Here is a 21,410-nt window from a genome sequence, read left to right as displayed (position 1 = left end):
GCTTTATGGCTCATTGGGATATCTAGATACAACTTCCAATTTAATGATGTTGTGATGCTTACTGACACTCTATTTGTTTCATGGTGGGATAGGAGAAAATGAGACTTGACTTCCAAATAAGTGCATACATGATAAGCCCCCTCACTACGTACATAGGATACCACCTTCTCAAGCTAAAGTTGCTCAGAACTTTGCTTTAGATGCTATAAACCAAATCCTTGCCGAGTTCTCCTTTCAAGGTGCTACTTCTCAGAGCCATTATGGTCAGAAAATTTCTATTGACCTTGAACAAGGTGTCCTTTCTCATGTTGTTGCTACTACCAATGCTCATGTTCTAGATGTTTTTGATGATGATGCACAGATTTTTTTCATTTTAGGTCCCCTCATGTCTATATAGGAGGACCTAAAATGTCATTTTGGCTTTCTACATGCTATCACTCTACTGAGTTATTTTTGCTATGCTCTAAAATTTTGTTTCAGCCTAAAACTCATGGTTTAGTTGGACTCCAAGGAAATCCTGCCAAGGATAACTTTTTGATGTACAAAAGTATTTTGATATTAATATAGACACTCTTTTTTTGCATGTAATTATTCTTTGGAAAAAACTAAAATTTACATGCCATATTATAAGGTGGGGAATCCAATAAATCTCATCATTTGGCCTCCAAGCAACAAATGCACATATTAGTCTTAATATGATTTGGTTTTTTGGGATTCCAAATAGGTCTTTATGATGGTTGATTGCACAAGGTCTAATCGTTAAAAATTAGACCTTGGAAGTTGGCATGCAACACCAAATCCTCAAATACCCATGACAATTTGACTTATATTAAAGCTATAAACATAATATGTAAATAGTAATCCTTCTAATCCAAGCCCCACGGGGGGACAAAAAAGATTGGAGGCTGTGAAACAAAGATACATGTCTCCAAGTGAGTGCATAAGAGCATCCCCCTGAATGAAGATAAGAGCTCCCCCAAAACGTAGATATATATCTCTTGAATTCGGTTGTCACTCCTACATTCAGCCATGATCCCTCTTATTGTTTAGCTTGCTATCAAGCCAGTTCTCAAATTTTGGTCCTCTCTTTTTCTATTGTTTGCCAAGCATTCTCAGTGGAGTGTCCAGTATCCATTATCTTCATTACTTCCTCCTGTAGGTGGCAGTCTCTTTTGTGAACTTGGTTCACGGTCTAGTGCTCTTACATGAGTCTTACACTAATTTGTGTCTTAAGAATCAAAATATTTTGGAATAGTTTATTTGAGCTATGGATCATAATCAAACCCAAGACATTATCTAATCTAGTTCACTACCATTATGGGTTTTGTTATGTGTGTGGATGTGTGCACATGTGCGCACATTTATGCATGTTCACATGCATGTACATACATACAAGCATGACATATGTGCACATGTACATAGTTAAATACATATATGTTTCATACACATACATACATATACACATGCACATACACATACAATTTACACATATATGTACATGTACATAGACAAACACATATATACCTCTAAATTATCTCCTTTAATTGTAAGCATTAAGAGGTAGGTTGAGTTACAGGCAACCAAACTCACAAAAATATTAGCTGAGAGAGCTCCAGGGCTAAAAATGTTTGAGAGAAGCGAGTGCTGCAAGAGGGACTCAACCTTTCATGGTGGTCAAGGAAGAATAATCTATAGGAGATCATCATTGGAAGCATGTTTAGGTTCCTCAATTGAAGGAGCAAAAGTTTCAACAAAAGCTTATGCAGGTTGAGTTGAGTAGAGAAGGGACAACAATCAAGGTGGCTCTTGGCTCATAGTTTACACCCCTAATTTCAAGCAACTATTGAGAGGTTATATGGTAATAAAGAGCATCACTCATGCACTTAAGGCCACAAAGAGTTGGGAGTGGTAATTGGAGCTCATTTTGCAACCTTGAGAGCTTTGTGATCTTATCAATGCCTCTAAAAGAGAGAAAATTTTGAAGATTTTTTATAGGAGTTTGTAGAGTTCTACAAGAGTAATGACATTTGAGATAAATTACTACAATAGGTACTCTAGAGCAAAATTATGTTGCAAAGAGGAAGCATTGTATAATTTGTGAAAGTGTTTAATCTATGTTGCAAGCCAGTATTTTGGCAAATTGTTTCTAGGGAGATGCAATAAAGAATTCAAAGTATTTGATTAATGTCTCACTAGCATATGCACTCAAAGGCATGACACTAGAGGAGCATGTATGGTCACAAAAAATATCATTATTTTGTTCAATAGCATATTCTCATATCCAATAAGACAAAAGAAGTAAATTTGAATTATAGACTGAAAAATGTCTATATGTTTGTTACAGAGATGGGAACAAGTCATAGGGGTCATTGTTTGCTTGGGTGTAGCCATTTTTGGTGAGGTTCAGGGACTTTTCTGTATATGGGTATCTTGCATGACCCATAACTTATGCATTGCTTAATGGAATTCGGCAAACTTTGTCTTCAATTTGTAGTACACATTCCAAACTTGAACATGAGCAAAAAATTATTTAATAAGGATTTGGAACAAGACCGTTAAAGCATTACAAGTGCTATGTTGCATGTGAAGCATGCATCCTGAAGACTATATGATATAGTAATTTATTTAAAAACGTCAAAATTTTGTTCTATACATACATGCAACCAAGTAATCATTCTAAAGTACACTACATGAGCTTCTCTTTAACCCAAGGACACACCTAAATGAGATCATTATGCATGGGTTAATGGGCCTCCAATATTATGCTAAAGTGATGCATACCCATTTGAGGGCACGCTTCTTTTTTTTGTGTGGATTTGTTGAAAACCAAAACATATTGAAAATTTGGAATCTAAACTATTGGGACTAGTGTATGGTGGTCTTAAAACATTGATACTTTTTGATATTAGTATCTAGATTCACCCTAAAATGGAAGGAGCTAGAAAAGTGCAATTTGTGAATGTGAAAAGATATTTTAATATATCCAACACTATTTACAATTTTGAATTGTTTCTTTTTCCATGCACTTGGCTTCTATATGGCTCATAAGCATGCCAAAGGTCATTGCATTTAATAATACATAGCACCAAAATTGATAGCATGCCCTTTGTTCTATTTGTGTTTTCAAGCATTTTAGGCCACATTGCACTTATTTGGGATATCCAATTCTACTGATGTGTATCGCTTGAGGGGAAAAAACTGGCGGTTGAAATTTCACTACTCTCGCAAATTTTGAATTTTCACACCTCTCGCATCATCAAATCTTGGAAGATTAAGTACTTGCAACCTGCCTCTGCCTTGCAAATGCCCTGCAACCCGCACGCACCTCGACGTGACCTTGCGCAAACTTTGGTTTGCCATTGTCTTCTTTTGGGTAAGTTTTCTACTGTTTGCTTGCCTCACCAGCTAGTTTCTCTCTATTTTGGTTTGGCATTGTCATCTTTTCCTCTCCCCTCATCCCATTGAATTATTATGACCTTGGCTCCGATGACCGAGAAATTCTCCCATGGCAACCGTCTAATTGCACGTCATGGCTAGATGATGATGTATATGACTGCCTATGCTAGGCTGGTGGGCTACCTGCAAAGCAGGGTGTATGTGCCACTGCTCCTCCCCCCTCATCCTATTGAATTATCATGATCTTGGCTTCGATGACCAAGAAATTCTAGCATGGCAACCATCCAATCACACGTCATGGCTAAATGATGATGTAGATGACTGCCTATGCTAGGATGGGCTACCATCAAAATCTAGCTGGTGGATTGTGTGCCCTTAGCAGCAATAGGCACCCAGAGTCGCACAACTGACACAAGAAAAGAAGGGGGAAAGAGTGGGAGGGCGGCAAGTCTAGCTATATAAAGGCCTTAAGGGTAGAGAAACAATTCACCGCACCTAGGAAAATGTCTCTCCTACCCCCTTCCACTCTCTCTCCAAGCCCCCTTCTACCCCTATGATGAATCTTTTGCTGCAACCTAGATGCCCCTTCATAATGCTTCCCAAGTCATGGGATCCATTGTTTGTCTTGGCTCTCCATCTTGCAACACTCCACCAGCCATAGCCATGACCAAGGGAGTTGTAGGATGAGGAGCCGAGGGAAACGGGTCATTGTTGTTCCATTAGGCACTGGCAGAGAACTCACCTTGGTGATGAGACTCTCGTAATTTAGCACAACATTCGGCACTAGGGAAGGAGAACTCAACTTGGTGATAAGCTGTAACACACTAAGAGCATGTGTCAGTGTGCTGGAGCTCACCCACCAGATTAAGTTCCCTAACCACTGTCGAATGTTCTACTCGATTGAGCTCACCGCCAACTTGAGTTCTCTCTGCCAGTGCCTTGAAAGAAGAAATTCTTTGATAACCATGCCAGTGCCTTGAAATAAGTTGCTATGATGAAGGCAATTCCTTGAAAGACTTGAAAGAAAAACCTCATGACCAACCATGTTGTACGATGGGGAGCCAAGGGAAATGGGTCATTGTTGTTCCGTGAGGCACTAGGAGAGAACTCAACTTAGTGTTGAGCCTTGTTCATCTTCTTCCATCTTATTTGAATCCCAATCTAAGATATAGATTTTGCCACAAGGTCAGATCTTCTTGTATGTTGCTTGTCTTAACACTAAGTTTTTCTGTTGCACAGATTTGTGCAATATGTGGGAGAGAAATTTGCACAAAAGATAGCCACATGGTGGTTAGCCCAAAGGTTATGACATTGACAACAAGGTTTATTCAAAGTTTATAGGCATTTTTAGTGAGTGGCTATGAAAGAAGCTCCCCCATGGTGATGCAGGTGCGTTGTCTAGTGGTGCCAGGGATATTGTGAATTTTTTGGTTGGCAGAAAGAACAATCCTCGGGATGATTTCTTCGATTTGAAATGGCGATTGCATGTGGTTGGGGAAAAATGGGAAGTTTTTGACTTGATTCACAATGTGTATAAAGAACCCATGACCATAGGTGTAGCCGTGTTGGATGTAGCAGATGGTGTGAATGCGATGACATGAAATGCTTCAAAGTTTAAGATGGTGTTGAAGTCACTACTTGAGATGACAAGTGATCATGTGCTTGTTGTTTGTGAACTGACAGGCAAATGGTGGCATTGAAAGATGCTCTTGAGGATAAAGAACCCATGACCATAGGTGTAGCTATGTTGGATGCAGCACATGGTGTGAATGCGATGACATGAAATGCTTCAAAGTTTAAGATGGTGTTGAAGTCACTACTTGAGATGACAAGTGATCATGTGCTTGTTGTTTGTGACTGACAGGCAAATGGTGGCATTGAAAGATGCTCTTGAGGATGTCTCTAGAAAGTACACTATGTTGAGAGGCAGTATCGACTATATACCAAGCTCTAACACTTTTGCTAGCAGTGCACATGATTCATATGTTGCCTTGACACTTGTTAGTAAGGATAAGAGTTTCAATGCCCTTGAGTGTTATGTGAACCACCCCAACAAGCCAAATATTTTTGATTCTGAAAAAGTTGAGGATGATGAAGGTCAAGATAAGGAATCAAGGGTTGCAAGGATTTTAATAAAGAAGAAAAGACGTGTGATCACAAATATAGTAGAGGCATACACGGAGGAGCATGAAGTCATGATTGACATATTTGCTAGTGGTGAAGCTTCAATCATTGTTGCAGTGGCGAATAATAAAAAAACTATTGCAGTTGTATGCAATGAAAGAGATCGCTCAAACAACAAACATCATTGCAGAGAGACATAAGTGACTCATTTCATAATATCTTACTATAACTGAGTTAAACACTTGGACTTGAAAAATTTACAACCCATACATGCATACTTGTGTAGCCACAAGGACAAAATTTTGTTGAAATCAATGGTGAAAGTCACTTTTATTCATAAAGGCTAGAGAACTTCAAAGAAGCTATCAAATTAGGCAAACTTACATAGCATGCATATTAGAACGTCATAAAGAGAAGTTGACATGGGCTCATACCTCCTTTTGCTAAAGCTGCATACTAGATAGTTGAGAGCTGCAATCCATTTGCCTTGGAAGATGAGGATTAGAAGAAGGCTTGAAGCATTTATATTTTCTTTCACCCTCATCAAATATTATAACACAAGGCATAATAGATCTCTTAAACAAAATAGTCTTTTAGGATTGCTTTCTATTGCTTTACTATAGTGCACACTTCTATAATTAGTCCTGCCTTTTGCTTTACTAGATACTACAATTATATTGCTTTCTTTACTTTATATAGTGCATACTTCTTTAATTACTCTTATATTTTCATAGGATTACACCCTAGCTAGATCTTTCCCTTCCTTGGCAAGTGTTGTGTTGCCATTCAATATGCTTTGAGACATAGCTACGACATGTTATCAACACATTATATTGCATTCTTTCAATATATAATGGATGTATCTAATATACAAAAGCTGAATGAAGGATGAGCCTCCAATGCTAGGTCTTTCTTATGGAAGGTGCATTTCGAGTTTGGAAAGTGGATGGTTTTCCTTTTTTGAACCCATCCCATAATCAAGTGCATGAGTTAGTCTCTAAAGGAAAGCTTGAAAGTAGCTTTTGTTTCCAAGTTGAGTACATGTAAAAGATGTAAGCGTTCCCATGATAGGTAGTCTTTAGGCTTCAAATGTAAATTATCACACCTATAAAAGAACCTAATTTATAAAAACTTGAATAGGCATCGAAATGATGTAAAGAATAGTATTTTTTATAGGCAACTATGAATACAATAGAGATGCCATATAAAGTAAATGCATCTCCGAAGGTCATTTATGAAAAGAGTCAATTTTATTGGTGTAAATGGCTTGTGAGCCATGTGCCAAGAAGTGGAAATACTGTTGGGAAGTGGTAAAATAATTAGTTAGCAAAAGGAAGATGGCTCAGGGCCAGTGCACACGGTGCCCAAAATGCGACGTTGGTGATGGTTTTTGGAGCATTGCACATATTTCCAAACACTCTTGAAGCGCCATTGGTGTGGAATTTGGCACGTCAATTTTGGAGGGTGCCATTTCTACCACCAGTGTGCCATTTTCTTAGCATCCACTAGCAAGCTGGCAGCTAGCCTTCGGTTCCAAGGCTCAGGGACTGGTGCAGACTCACGCGGGAGAGCCAATCAAAACTCTCCATTGAGGGCTCCTTGGAGATACTCACACCTCCATTTCAACCAAGCCATGAAACGAGTTGAGGATTTGAAGCGCGTGAACAAAATGATCCTTTGGCACCAATTGCAATTGTGCATTGTCTACTCGTGTGCGCTAGCTCTCAAAATAGGAAAGGGAAAGATGGGGAGTTTGAGGTTGAAAGGGACATGGGTGGCTCAAGAGCAACAAAGAAATTTACGTCCTTGCATAACAAAGTATGTCTACCTAGTAAGAAGGGACGTAGAAGGTTGGAAGTGTAACACAGAATGGACAATTGACAAGGATTTGTTTGAAATCAATGAGAATAGTCACTTTAGATTGCAAGAAAAGGAGAGTAAGCATGGGGTTGCAAATTGTGCATTGTCTATTTCTCACTATTGCACATTACATTTAGTGTCTCAGGAGTTAAAATTATAATGTCATGCTTTGCATACTCCTTAACTGGATCAAATATATCATCCACTTCCACCATAATGCCAATGGTCGGAAGTGGATCTTTCTAACCTTTGCGGGTGTCTTCAAACCCTTCATGCATAACCTCATAAACCAGATGGAGCCTTAGCAGAGTCATGAAGGGAATCATCTAAATCCATCACCTGTTTTTGTTTTTTGTTGGAAGCCGACTTGTTTTTGTGAAAGGTTTTCTCATAGGAATAATCCACCATTTGATTTAAGGAAAAGGCTTGGAAGCAGTAACGCTTTACAAGGAGGAAAGCACAGTAGGTACAAAGTTGTACGGATTTTTCTTACACACACACACACACATATATATGAAACACCTATAGATTCTTAATATCGCCAACTACAAAATTTTTTCTTTTTAGCATTCTCAATGTATTTTGAAACAAACTATGTATAAAAGATTTAGACCATGTGCAAGCCAAAATATTGAGGTAAATAATTGAGAACTAATACTTTTTGCAAGGATAGAATAAAACTTGAAAATTCAATTTGAACCTTTGTTAATCCTTTTTGTTGTTTTGGAGACTCCAACCACCTCAATTAGAGGGCACTGGATATCTCAGGGATAGCAACTATACATGGGTAGTGGTTATATCGTTATTTAAATCAATGAAAAGACTTCCATTAAGTATGAGATATACTCCAAGAGCAAAGCTCATGGAAGAAATAAATCATTCTAGTCATGAGAAATAAATTATTATAGGAAATGAGAAGTAAAATACCCTAAGTGAAGCAAAGTTTGTCTTCATCACAAAAAGCAAGAAGCAAGAAGACAGAGGCTAAAAACCTCAACCCTACAATAGACTCTATAAATAGTGGGGAGCCACTCCACTCCTTGAGGAAAATTGTCCTTCTGGAAACATTTGACCCACAAGACCCTTGCATGCTTACCCAAATGGCCATGAAGGTGTGTATAGAATCTGTCCATGTACTAGCAAATATGTGTGAAGGGTGGACCTAGGAGCCACATCCAAGCCTCTATGCATTTGGATCTCCAAATAATGCCATGCTAAAATACTCATCGGATCTCCCAAAAAGTATTCACCAAGGCATGTGTGGGATTGTAAGACATACGAAACATCTTCCAAAGAGCATGACTCAACTAAATGTGGTTTAACCAAAGGAGCCCAAGAAGTCATGTCTCTCTAAAAGACCTGCGACCCCAAAAGGGAGGGCCAAGCCATTGAATCCTAGGTCATGAAGAAGGGGAAAGGAGAAAAAGTGATCAACTTGCAAGTCACTCATTAATATATGTGACTATCACATGAGTTCAACATAAGGGCATATGTAATTTTATTTAAATTCACTCACATTCTCACCTAGAAGAGAGTTGTAAAAAGGATTTTGAAATTTTTATTATAGATTGAATAGAAAAAGGGTGCACTTTATTAATGAAAAACTCACAAATAAGATGCACGTGATATATAGGGTTTGTACATAGTCACCCCCCCAGGTGCTCAAAAGACTAGCAATCCCTTCCATAAGAACCTCACCTATTTAGAATTCCAAAGAAAATGCTGAAAAGACTCCTCAGCAAAAAGGCAAGTAGGGGATGCCAAAAACCTAGAACAATATGATCTGATTTTTTTTTTTGGGCAAAGAAAGAAACGTTCTATTAATGCTTGAAAGACTTCATACAAAACAGCAGCCCCAAAGGTGCTGAGTATGGAAAAATTGAAAAAAGGCTGAAAGAAGAAAAACTGGCCTGTTCCAGAGAAACCCAGCTCACTGCCTAGGGGATTTCTGGTAGAGGGGCTAACAGCGAGGTGGAGGGACTATACAACTAGCAAATCCCTCGCGGAGTGAATATGTAAAAAACTCTTGTAGACCAAGCCTTGTAGAAATGAGTCCGCCTAGAGCCTAGGGTCCCATGCTCCTAGGTGGAATGGAGGGTGTAGATGATATCGTGCCAGATGGCAATCAAGGTAACAGAGTGTGGAACTGGATGCTCACCCATCACTATAATGCTTCAGGGAGCAACCCAAATGTTCCATGTCGTGATACTAGCTACTACCTCCCACACGCTGTCCTCCGGAGGAGAATGAGGATCGGGGCTATCAGTAGGGACAACCTCATGGAGCTCTATCCTCTAAATGCTATGACCCTGTATCCGGTAAGCTGTGGAGACCTCATCAACCTGGAACGCATGTCCTCCCTCAGTCAACCAGGCCACCATCCCCCATGTGTAGTCCCTCTGAAGGCTCTACATATAGGTCATAATCCTGAGGGCTCCAATCCAAATCCTCATTGTGCTACGACAGCTCCAGAGGCAGTGAGGGATCTTCGTCTCTAGAAATCCCGCAAAGCAACAATGACACTGCCCCTCCACCCGCATTTGCTCCAACCACGGGCCAATGGGCAAGGCTCTGTGGGTGCCAGTCAGAATAAGTAGGAGATCTTCCTGAGCCGCAAATTGGACCATAACCATGTCCAAAACCTAGAACGAACCTCCTAGGGCACTCTCTGGGCCACCCAATGTCTCTTCCTCAAAGGGGTCCAAATCGAAGAGTCCATCTATAGCCTCCTGCTGCCAATCCATGTGGTGTAGGAAATGAAGAACACCTCCACCTGCTCGGAAAGGCTCCTCCTGGAGGGCCAAAATCACTCTCCAGGATCCCACTAAACCTCCCTCAAGGGTCTACCCTCCCAAAGCCAAAGGCGCCATCTGGGGGCATCTTGCTCTGGAATACGGGGAGGATCAATGTGCCACTCCTTTCCTAATTGTTCCACCACTTTGATCATCTGCCAATGAATCCCATCCAAACTCCCATTCATCTTCTGGGTCTCTCTCCATGAGCACCTAAAGTAGGCCTCCAGGTCCTACATAGAAAATACTAGGCTGCATGCTGCCTCGTTGCATCATCATCCTCAAGGGGACCCCAGTTCGAGAAAACTGACCCAACCATCTATTGTTCATCCACATGCAAAATCCCTCCCAGTAGGCTAGGTCAATCTCCCTCATCCGTTGCCCTGACCCTCGCAAATGCACTAAGGCATCAGGCCTTGCCTCTACCTCCATGGGTAATCTGCACCATCTGCTAAAGGAGTTGGCTGGTCCACTATTACACTCTGCCCAACCAATGTGAGTCTGCTGCCCGAGCATACACCCATCCGGATCCCTGATCTCCAGGTGCCAAACAAGGGGATTATGCTCGAACTCCTCTTTGTAGTAGCAGGGCCGAGCATGAATGAGGCCCCTTGCTAATTGTTGCCAGACCCTATGGAGGCTCCTCATTAAGGGGGAACCCTTCCCCGTAAGGGGGGCATCTGAGAACATCCATCCACACACGAAGTCCCTCCCACTAGGCTACGCCAATCTCCCTCGTCCACTGCCCTGCCCCTCGCAAATCTGCTAAGGCACCAAGCCTCGCCTTTGCCTCCATGGGTAATCTACTCCATCTGCTAAAGGAGCTGCTCAGGAGCTGGCCGGTCCATTGTCCCATTGTGCCAAACCAATGTGAGTCTGCTGCCTAAGCATGCCCATCCTGACCCCTGATCTCTTGGTGCCAAACGAGGGATTGATGTTCGAACTCCTCTCTTCAGTGGGGCTGAGCATGAATGAGGCCCCTGCTAATTCACTTCCAGACCCTATGGAGGCTCCTCATCAAGGGGGAACCCTTCCCCGCAATGGGGCCCTCTGAGAAGATCCATCTATGTGAATGTTTCCACTGCCCCCTAGCGTGGGGTGTTCCTGAGAAGCCCTCACTGTAAGAGGAGACTCCAAGGCTTTGCACTTGGGGTGAGGCTGCACAGAACCAAGTTGCCTAAGAGGGCTCTGCTCTGCATCTTCAGATCAATGATACCCAAGCCTCCCAATGCCTGCTGCAGCATGATCACCGTCTACCAAGCAACCCGGGCTCTAGTATTCCTCGTGCCATCCAATCCTGCCGAAAGGAAGTTCCAAACCGACCGTCAGAGCTGCCCAATGCACCCTCGGTGAAAACACCAGTAGGAGGCGATATACCAGGCCGTGGCAAGGACCTGGTTTGCCACTAAGGCACGGCCCACTAGGGAAAGTTTGGCCAACCTCCAGTAGAGAAGCTTGTGCTAAATACTCTCAAGGACCGGGGCGATCTGCTGCTCTATTGTTATATCAATACCCACCTGGCCTCTGTATCTTGCTGTCTAGCCCCACGGTATCCAATAGAAGACAAAGTTGCCTGCCAACTCTCGAATCTCCTGTGTCTCCTCAAATCCTGTGAAGAAACCTATGGATTTTGTCTAGTTGATCCACGCGCCTGAGGCCTCACAGTAGATAGACAGGGCTCCCTTGACTCTCTCCAAGTCTTGGATTTGAAATGGCAATTGCATGTGGTTGGGGAAAAATGGGAAGTATTTGACTTGATTCACAATGTGTATAAAGAACCCATGACCATAGGTGTAGCCGTGTTGGATGTAGCAGATGGTGTGAATGCGATGACATGAAATGCTTCAAAGTTTAAGATGGTGTTTAAGATGGTTGGGGAAAATGTGATGTTTTTGGCTTGATTCACAAGGTTTATTCAAAGTTTGTAGGCATTTGTAGTGAGTGGGTATGAAAGAAGCTCCCCCACAGTGATGCAGGTGTTCCTCCAAATTACGGCAATTCTCTGCATCCAACTTATGCCAAGCCATCATGATGTCAACTTCAAATGAGGTGGTCAACCACGCAGCTGAAAAGACCCACTTAAACTCCACCTATGGGGTGGGTGCTCTCCCTTGCAAAAGAAGATTTGTCCACCATTGCAAAGGGTTTCCCTTCAAGAAAGTGACGGCTTTTCGAATTTTGGATGACTCTGTAAAATTTCCACTTGAGTATGCTGCATCAAACCGTTGACTAAAAGTGAGAGCTTTCAACCTCTCTTGACTCCCATTGAAAGCGTCAAACTTCACAGCTGAACCACCCTCTTTATAATCTTTCTACTTCCCCTTGTGTGAGATTATCAAAGGCAGGTGGCTATAAATACGAGGACTGCATCATATTGCCAAGATTTGTGACACTCTGTCCACTATTGACAACGGGATTGACCATTCCTAGTCCCATTATATTCATTCCAGGCATTCCTGAAAAATTCATATCATGCATAGTAGTCTGCATCCCTAGCTGCATCCCAATGTTTCCATACATCATGTAAGGCATCATAGCCGGCATACCTCCGAACACCTATCCTGAGTTTCTTTAGGCTTTCTTGTCAATCAGTCGCGCTAAGTGATGTCTTGCCTTGGCCGGTCAGGATCACCTCACCTTGCCTGACTGTAGGATCGAGAGGAAAAGAGAGAGAGAGAGAGAGAGAGAGAGAGAGAGAGAGAGAGAGGGAGGCATGCCAGGTTGAAATTGAAAAGGAAAATTTCCAGGAATCCCCATGCCTTGTTCAGGCTGTCCAACCATCACCTGAAACACTAAACCTCCTCCATTGCCTAGTGGTGCCAGGGATATTGTGAACTTTTTGGTTGGCAGAAAGAACAATCCTCGGGGTGATTTCTTGGATTTGAAATGGCAATTGCATGTGGTTGGGGGAAAATGGGAAGTATTTGACTTGATTCACAATGTGTATAAAGAACTTATGACCATAGGTGTAGCCGTGTTGGATGCAGCAGATGGTGTGAATGCGATGACATGAAATGCTTCAAAGTTTAAGATGGTGTTGAAGTCACTACTTGAGATAACAAGTGATCATGTGCTTGTTGTTTGTGAACTGACAGGCAAATGGTGGCATTGAAAGATGCTCTTGAGGATAAAGAACCCATGACCATAGGTGTAGCTATGTTGGATGCAGCACATGGTGTGAATGCGATGACATGAAATGCTTCAAAGTTTAAGATGGTGTTGAAGTCACTACTTGAGATGACAAGTGATCATGTGCTTGTTGTTTGTGACTGACAGGCAAATGGTGGCACTGAAAGATGCTCTTGAGGATGTCTCTAGAAAGTACACTATGTTGAGAGGCAATATCGACTATATACCAAGCTCTAACACTTTTGCTAGCAGTGCACATGACTCATATGTTGCCTTGACACTTGTTAGCAAGGATAAGAGTTTCAATGCCCTTGAGTGTTATGTGGACCACCCCAACAAGCCATATATTTTTGATTCTGAAAAAGTTGAGGATGATGAAGGTCAAGATGAGGAATCAAGGGTTGCAAGGATTTTAATAAAGAAGAAAACACGTGTGATCACAGATATAGTAGAGGCATACACGGAGGAGCATGGAGTCATGATTGACATATTTGCTAGCGGTGAAGCTTCAATCATTGTTGCAGTGGCGAATAATAAAAAAACTATTGCAGTTGTATGCAATGAAAGAGATCGCTCAAACAACAAACATCGTTGCAGAGAGACATAAGTGAATCATTTCATAATATCTTACTATAATTGAGTTAAACACTTGGACTTGAAAACTTTACAACCCATACATATATACGTGTGTAGCCACAAGGACAAAATTTTGTTAAAATCAATGGTGAAAGTCACTTTTATTCATAAAGGCTAGAGAACTTCAAAGAAGCTATCAAATTAGGCAAACTTACGTAGCATGCATATTAGAACATCATAAAGAGAAGTTGTCATGGGCTCATACGTCCTTTTGCTAAAGCTGCATACTAGATAGTTGAGAGCTGCAATCCATTTGCCTTGGAAGATGAGGATTAGAAGAAGGCTTGAAGCATTTATATTTTCTTTCACCCTCATCAAATATTATAACACAAGGCATAATAGATCTCTTAAACAAAATAGTCTTTTAGGATTTCTTTCTATTGCTTTACTATAGTGCATACTTCTATAACTAGTCCTGCGTTTTGCTTTACTAGATACTACAATTATATTGGTTTCTTTACTTTATATAGTGCATACTTCTTTAATTACTCTTATATAGTGCATTCTTTTAATATATAATGGATGTATCTAATATACAAAAGCTGAATGAAGGATGAGCCTCCAATGCTAGGTCTTTCTCATGGAAGGTGTATTTTGAGTTTGGAAGGTTGATGGTTTTCCTTTCTTGAACCCATCCCATAATCAAATGCATGAGTTAGTCTTTAAAGGAAAGCTTGAAAGTAGCTTTTGTTTCGAAGTTGAGTACATGTAAGAAAGATGTAAGCGTTCCCATGATAGGTAGTCTTTAGGCTTCAAATGTAAATTATCACACCTATTAAAGAACCTAATTTATAAAAACTTGAATAGGCATCGAAATGATGTAAAGAATCGTATTTTTTATAGGCAACTATGAATACATTAGAGATGCCATATAAAGTAAATGCTTCTCCCAAGGTCATTTATGAAAAGAGTCAATTTTATTGGTGTAAATGGCTTGTGAGCCATGTGCCAAGAAGTGGAAATACTCTTGGGAAGTGGTAAAATAATTAGTTGGCAAAAGGGAGATGGCTTAGGGCCAGTGCACACGGTGCCCAAAATGCGACGTTGGTGATGGTTTTTGGGAGTATTGCACATATTTCGAGACACTCTTGAAGTGCTATTGGTGTGGAATTTGGCACGTCAATTTTGGAGGGTGCTATTTCGAGCACCAGTGTGCCATTTTCTTAGCATCCAATAGCAAGCTGGCAGCTAGCCTTCGGTTCCAAGGCTCAGGGACTGGTGCAGACTCACGCGGGAGAGCCAATCAAAACTTTCCATTGAGGGCTCCTTGGAGATACTCACACCTCCATTTCAACCAAGCCATGAAACGAGTTGAGGATTTGAAGCGCATGAACAAAATGATCCTTTGGCACCAATTGCAATTGTGCATTGTCTACTCGTGTGCGCTGGCTCTCAAAATAGGAAAGGGAAAGATGGGGAGTGTGAGGTTGAAAGGGACATGGGTGGCTCAAGAGCAACAAAGAAATTTACGTCCTTGCATAAAAAGGTAGGTCCGCCTACTAAGAAGGGACGTAGAAGGTTGGAAGTGTATCAAAGAATCGACAATTGACAAGGATTTGTTTGAAATCAATGAGAATAGTCACTTTCAATTGACAAGGATTTGTTTGAAATCAATGAGAATAGTCACTTTCGATTGCAAGAAGAGGAGGGGCTACATTATTGGACGTGCTGACTGTATATCATCAATCCAGAAGTAGAGAAGCTATGTGTTGCAGAGGAAATTAGCCAATTTAGAAGGGCACCAAAAATTAGCCATGTACGTCTCGTCTGCGTCTGGTGACCAAAGGCAGTTTCTCATCAAGATCGTGTGAGAATCATTGATTCCTTGTTTCTCTGCTGGTGCAAAATGATCGCAGAGATGCTTGCACGCTTCCCCTTTCCGGTTAGCTCACTTTCTTTGCTGCTTTTCGTCCCTTCCTTCATGGTCTGCCTCATTGCTTCCTTTCTCTTGTTCACGAAGTGGCGCAAACGTGCCTCCACTTTCCCACCCGGCCCTCCCTCCTTGCCCATCCTTGGCCACTTGCACTGGCTCGGAGAACTGCCACACCGCTCGCTCCATAGACTCTCCAAAGTTTATGGTCCGTTGTTAGGGCTCCGCTTTGGTTCCGTCCCTGTTATCGTCGCACACACACCGGACTTGGCCAGAGAAATTCTACAAACGAATGACCTCGCATTTGCTTCTCGAATGCGAACTGCGGCGGCTGTTTACATCATGTTCGATCGCTCAGACATCGGTTTTGCCCCTTCCGGCCCTTACTGGCGCCTGGTTCGCCAACTTTGTGTTACGGACCTCTTCAGTAAACAGAGGCTCGAAGCTTTCAAGCCTATAAGACAAGAGGAAGTTTCTGCCATGATCCGATCTATTTGGAAAGACAGCAGAACAGGCGGGGCAATAACGGTACGTCCAAGGGTATCATCTGTAACCTGTAACATCATCTCCAGGATGACCCTCGGGAAGACATTCTCTGCGCTGATGAGTGGGTCGGAAGATGCCTCCAGTAACATTGTCGAGCTGATGTCAGAAATATTTGTTCTTCTTGGCGCGTTCAATATTGGGGACTTCATCCCATACTTGCAGTGGATGGATTTGCAAGGCTACGTAAGGCGTTCGAAGATTGTCAGAAAAACTTTAAGCACCGCGTTCGAAAAAATCATTGATCATCGCCGGGAGTCGAGGATCAAGGAGTCTCATCGTCCTAATAAGGACCTGTTGGACGTTCTTCTATCTTTCTCAGAAGAGAAGAGCCCGCGAGACTTGCCGATTACAGATGACAATATCAAGGCGGTCTTGACGGTACTATGATCAAATTCCAATTTTTGTTTATACATTCAAAACTGCCGCTCGCTAACGCATGCCTTGTGTCCTCAGGATATGTATGCCGGTGGAACAGACACAGCCTCCGTGAGCATTGAGTGGGCAATGGCAGAGCTGTTGAGAAACCCAAGAGTCATAAAGAAGCTCCAAGATGAAATAGAATCTGTAGTGGGAAACCAGCGGCTCGTTCAAGAGTCCGACGTCGCTCAGTTGCCTTACCTGCGAGCGGTGGTCAAAGAGACGATGAGATTGCACCCACCTGCGCCGTTAATTACACCTCATCAATCGACGAAGCCGTGCGTGGTGGCTGGCTATAATATTCCGGCCAAAACAGTGGCGTACGTGAACGCATGGGCGATAGGCACTGACCCGAGTGTGTGGGAGAAACCACTGGAGTTCTGGCCGGAGAGATTTGACGGAAGCAATATAGAAGTTCGTGGGCAGTTTGAGTTACTGCCGTTCGGGTCAGGAAGGAGGGGGTGTCCGGGGTGGCTATTGGGAATGCACATGGTGCATCTGACGCTAAGCAATCTAGTGCAAGGGTTCGAGTGGTCACTGATCGATAGCGTGGAGATGAAGGAGAAGCTTGGCCTCACGGTTGGGATGGCGCAGCCGCTCAAGGCAAGGTCGACGCCCAGGTTGCCTGCACATCTTTATGCTGCAATATCTCCATAAGCTTTGTAACAAGCCATGGGAACATTGTGTATTGACAAGAAAACTCGAAGTTGAGGTTTAAGGAAAACATGACAGTATTGCTATTATAACTCACTCTATCTATCTATTTATCTATCATTTTATCTATGTATCTATATATACACTAGTGTGTAACCCCTAGTGTGTAACCCGTGACAAGCCACACAATATTAAAGATAAGGGAATGATTGGAAGGTTTGCGTGTGCCATGCAGTTTGATCATTATAGCCAGCGTTGCACTCCCAACCACAAAAGTATAATGGTTGCAATTTTTTCCTCGTGTCGCTTGTCGTCGATTATCATCTCTAGAATCGTGTTTCATGGTCTCACATATTTGCACGACGTAGACCTCTCCCTCTTTGTGAAGGAAGTGTAAGGACACTGCTACCCATAGGAAGATATTAAAGTGTTTTTTAAAATCAAGCATTCGACCATTGAAGAGAACATCGCCCAAACTACCATTCGCCGACTTGTCATAAACCAGTAGCATCTTCTCTCTGCTTTCAGTATGCTAAGAGCTTCGTCATGTTTCGAAGACAGAGTCGGGGATGTATGCTCAAAACTGACCTTGACAACGTTGGGAATAGATGGTGGTATGGAAATGCTTCACTACAACAACGGTTTTGTCATGAGCTTTCCGTTATATAGCCTCGCAAAGGTTTCTTTATACAGTTCCAACACTCTGGTCAGCACCCTTGATGTTCCTCGACCCATCGCCACTAATTTGCATTCTCCTCCCCCGCATGATCCCAACCCAAGATAGTATGCACGTTGTCCTTTTGATAGAATCGTCGCGCTTGATCGTATAATATTTTCGCCCTCCACCACCAATACATTCTGGGACTGATCCTCATAGATTATGCCAATCATGTTCAATTATATTCCATCACTGGTAGAATTTGTGGTGCTTAAAAGTATTATATATATTCACCCTTCACCACCAATACGTTTTTCAATTGATCCCTGTACATTAAGCCAATCATGCTCAAATATACTCCATTGCTAGTAGAACTTCGGCAGCGTAGAACCCACATATACATCAAATCCGTGGGCTGTGCAATACACAAAACACACAAAACTCCATAGCGCGAAGCAGTTTCGTGGACTGTGTTGTAGACAAAACACATAGATATTCAGGGTGCGGAACAATTCCCTTAAACCTTAGAAGCATTTTCACTCCATCAATCAGACAGAATGCGTTAATTGGCCAAACCACTGGCATGGGTGGCTTGCGCAATGTTTCTACGACCTCCACGCATAAGAATTGAAGCGTTGCCACTGTTGGCCATTACGAATGGACACATGTCACTCGTAACTTCTTGAATCTCAAATTCTTAGATCTAATGTACAATATTCAATCTCTAAATCCAACGATCCAATGTCCCAGAATGTTCCATTCTAATCTAAGTATTCAATCTCTAAATCCAACAATCCAATGGCCCATAACATTCCATTCTAATCTAAGGATGGAGAATTCCCTAATTGTCCTCTCTAAATCGAACGATCCAACGGCCGATAATGTTCCATTCTAATCTAAGGATGGAGAATTTATGAATCGTCCTCCCCCAAACCTCTCCTGAAGAGATAAATAAATAAATAAATAAATAAATATAAATATAAATATATATTTATATATTAGGGAGTGGCTCCTTTTATTTGCTCCTTGACTCTTTCCTATTAATTAATTAATTTATCAACCTTGCTTTATGTTCATGCATTAACCTAAGCTTGCACCCCTTAATGGCTGAGTAACCTAAGTCTGCTCCATCAATGCCTATGCCCTGCTACTCCCTCCAACGATGCCTCTCAGCCCCGCTCCCTCCCTCCACTCCCTCCCTCCTTCCCCTTCAAATCTCTCCCTCTTACTGTCCACGCCTCTCCCTCTCAATCTTGCTCTCTCCCTCCCCCCCTTTCCAGCCTCTCCCTCCCTCCACTTGCTGCCTCCTCCCCCTCGCCTCACTGCGCTCCCACTCCACTCACTGCGCTAAAAAATGGAGCATGTGGAGGACTTCGAATGTCTAGGTGCAAGCTCTACCGAATTTAGTTTTTTCCTACCGTGCAAGGCTCAGCTTCCCTCTACCCTCCCTCACTCAGCCTCTCCCCTCCACTCAGCCTCTCCTCTCCACTCAGCCGTCTCTCTCCCTCAACTCTCTCTGTGCCCTCAAACACCTCACGTCCCGTCCGCTTCTTACAGATGTACTTTTTATTTGGAGAAACTCTCGTATTTTCGTGCCAAAACATCATCACTGAAGTAATTATGACTTCCGCACTTGGGCTCTCTCTCCTTTTGTTGCGTTTTGTTGAAGCCCATAGACTTCTAGGATCGGGATGATTGTGCATTGCTTCTGCTCCACGTTCAACCGCTAGAGGCACGTTGGTCCTTCTGATTGACAACATCTTTGACATTGTGCGCCCAAGCCGTTTCTCCTTTGTTTCAGGGGACACCAACATAGCTAATGTCGTCCTCTTTGATCTAAGCTATGCACCCCTTTCAATTTCTGTATGCCATTTCTTAGGTTAGAGAGCATCGCCTCTTGGGCGTGCATCTCCCGAGGTGTTGGTAGGGTTGTTACTCTACGAACTTTAGGGTGCATGCTAAAGTTTGTGAAGACGCGAGACTGGTAATCAGTTGAATGGCTTGATGTTGCTGCCTCGAATGGCAAAACAAAGTCTATGCAAGGTCACATCGAGGTACGTGCGGATTGCAGGGCATTTGGAGGATGGGGGTAGGTTGCAGGTACTTAATCTTCCAAGATTTGATGGGCGGGAGGTGTGGAAATTTGAAATTCGTGAGAGTAGCACAATTTTAGCAATTGATTTTACCCCCTCCGGCGATACATATCAGTAGTTTTGGATATCCCAAACAAGTGCAATGTGGCCTAAAATGCTTCAAAACACAAATAGGGTAAAGGGCACACTATTCGATTTGATGCTGTGTATTATTAAATGCAATGACCTTTGGCATGCTTATGAGCCATATAGTAAGCAACTGGATGGAAAAATAAAGAATTCAAAATTGTAAATAGTGTTGGATTTATTAAAATATCTTTGCACATGCACAAATTGCTCTTTTCCAACTTCTTCCATTTTAGGGTGAATCTAGATACCAATACCAACAACGATCAATGTTTTGGGACCACCATGCACTAGTCCCAATTGTTTAGATTCCAAAGTTTCAATCCATTTTGGTTTTCAACAAATCAAAAAAAAGTTATGGAACGTGCCCTCAAATAGGTATGCATCACTTTAGCACAACATTAGAGGCCCGTTAACCCATGCATATTAGGTGTGTCCTTGGGTTGAGGAGAATCTCACATAGTGTACTTTTGAATGATTACTTGGTTGCATGTATGTATAGAACAAAATTTTGATGTTTTTGAATCAATTGCTATATCCTATAGTCTTCAGGATGCATGCTTCACATGCAACATAGCACTTGTAATGCTTTAACGCTCTCATTTAAATCCTTATTCCATAATTTTTTGCTCTCATATTCAAGTTTAGAATGTGTGCTACACTTGAAGACAAAGTTTGCCGAATTCCATTGAGCAATGTATACGTTATGGGTCATGCAAGATACCTATATACAGAAAAGTCCGTGAACCTCACCAAAAATGGCTACACCCAAGCAAACAATGACCCTAACCTGATGCGGTGAGACCTAAATAATAGATGCAATTGCATAAGCAAGGTGGGTTTCCAATGCAACATCAATTGCCTACTCATAATTAAAAGTTCAATGCTTACCTCAACACTCGCCATAGCCTGGGAAGTGATCCATCATCCACATCAACACTGCCTTGAATGTGAAGTCTCGTGACAAGGGAGGCCTACTCAAGTCATGCACCTCGATACCTCTCCAAAGTATCTCCAACTCATCAATCAAAGACTCTAGATAAACATCCATGTTTTTGAATTTATGTTTTCCTAGAATTAGAAGGGATAACCTAACATGCCCTTTCATA

The 21,410-nt window shown here is 42.1% G+C and overlaps 1 protein-coding gene across 1 annotated transcript; it reads left to right on the top strand.

The window, feature by feature from the left end:
• The first annotated feature begins 15,780 nt into the window (after positions 1 to 15,780).
• On the top strand, positions 15,781 to 17,497 carry LOC147892932 (3,9-dihydroxypterocarpan 6A-monooxygenase-like). The gene is made up of 2 exons (XM_087387529.1): positions 15,781 to 16,731; positions 16,807 to 17,497. Exons 1-2 carry the CDS (start codon positions 15,784 to 15,786, stop codon positions 17,425 to 17,427), a joined length of 1,569 nt encoding a protein of 522 aa, XP_087243655.1. The 5' UTR covers positions 15,781 to 15,783; the 3' UTR covers positions 17,428 to 17,497.
• Positions 17,498 to 21,410: the final 3,913 nt, after the last annotated feature.

This window comes from Dipteris shenzhenensis, chromosome 16 (genome assembly GCF_047967505.1).
Source record: "Dipteris shenzhenensis isolate YYH24624 ecotype China chromosome 16, Dip_SZ_1.0, whole genome shotgun sequence".
In the NCBI taxonomy this organism is placed as follows: Eukaryota; Viridiplantae; Streptophyta; class Polypodiopsida; order Gleicheniales; family Dipteridaceae; genus Dipteris; species Dipteris shenzhenensis.
The sequence above is the reverse complement of the archived record's forward strand: the minus strand, read 5'-3'. Positions and strand labels throughout refer to the sequence as shown.

Excerpts from the sequence above, each read along its gene's own strand:
- LOC147892932 (XM_087387529.1), top strand. The coding sequence starts at position 15,784 with ATGATCGCAGAGATGCTTGCACGCTTCCCCTTTCCGGTTAGCTCACTT. Across the intron at positions 16,732-16,806 it reads ATATCAAGGCGGTCTTGACG|GATATGTATGCCGGTGGAAC; the intron begins GTACTATGATCA and ends TTGTGTCCTCAG.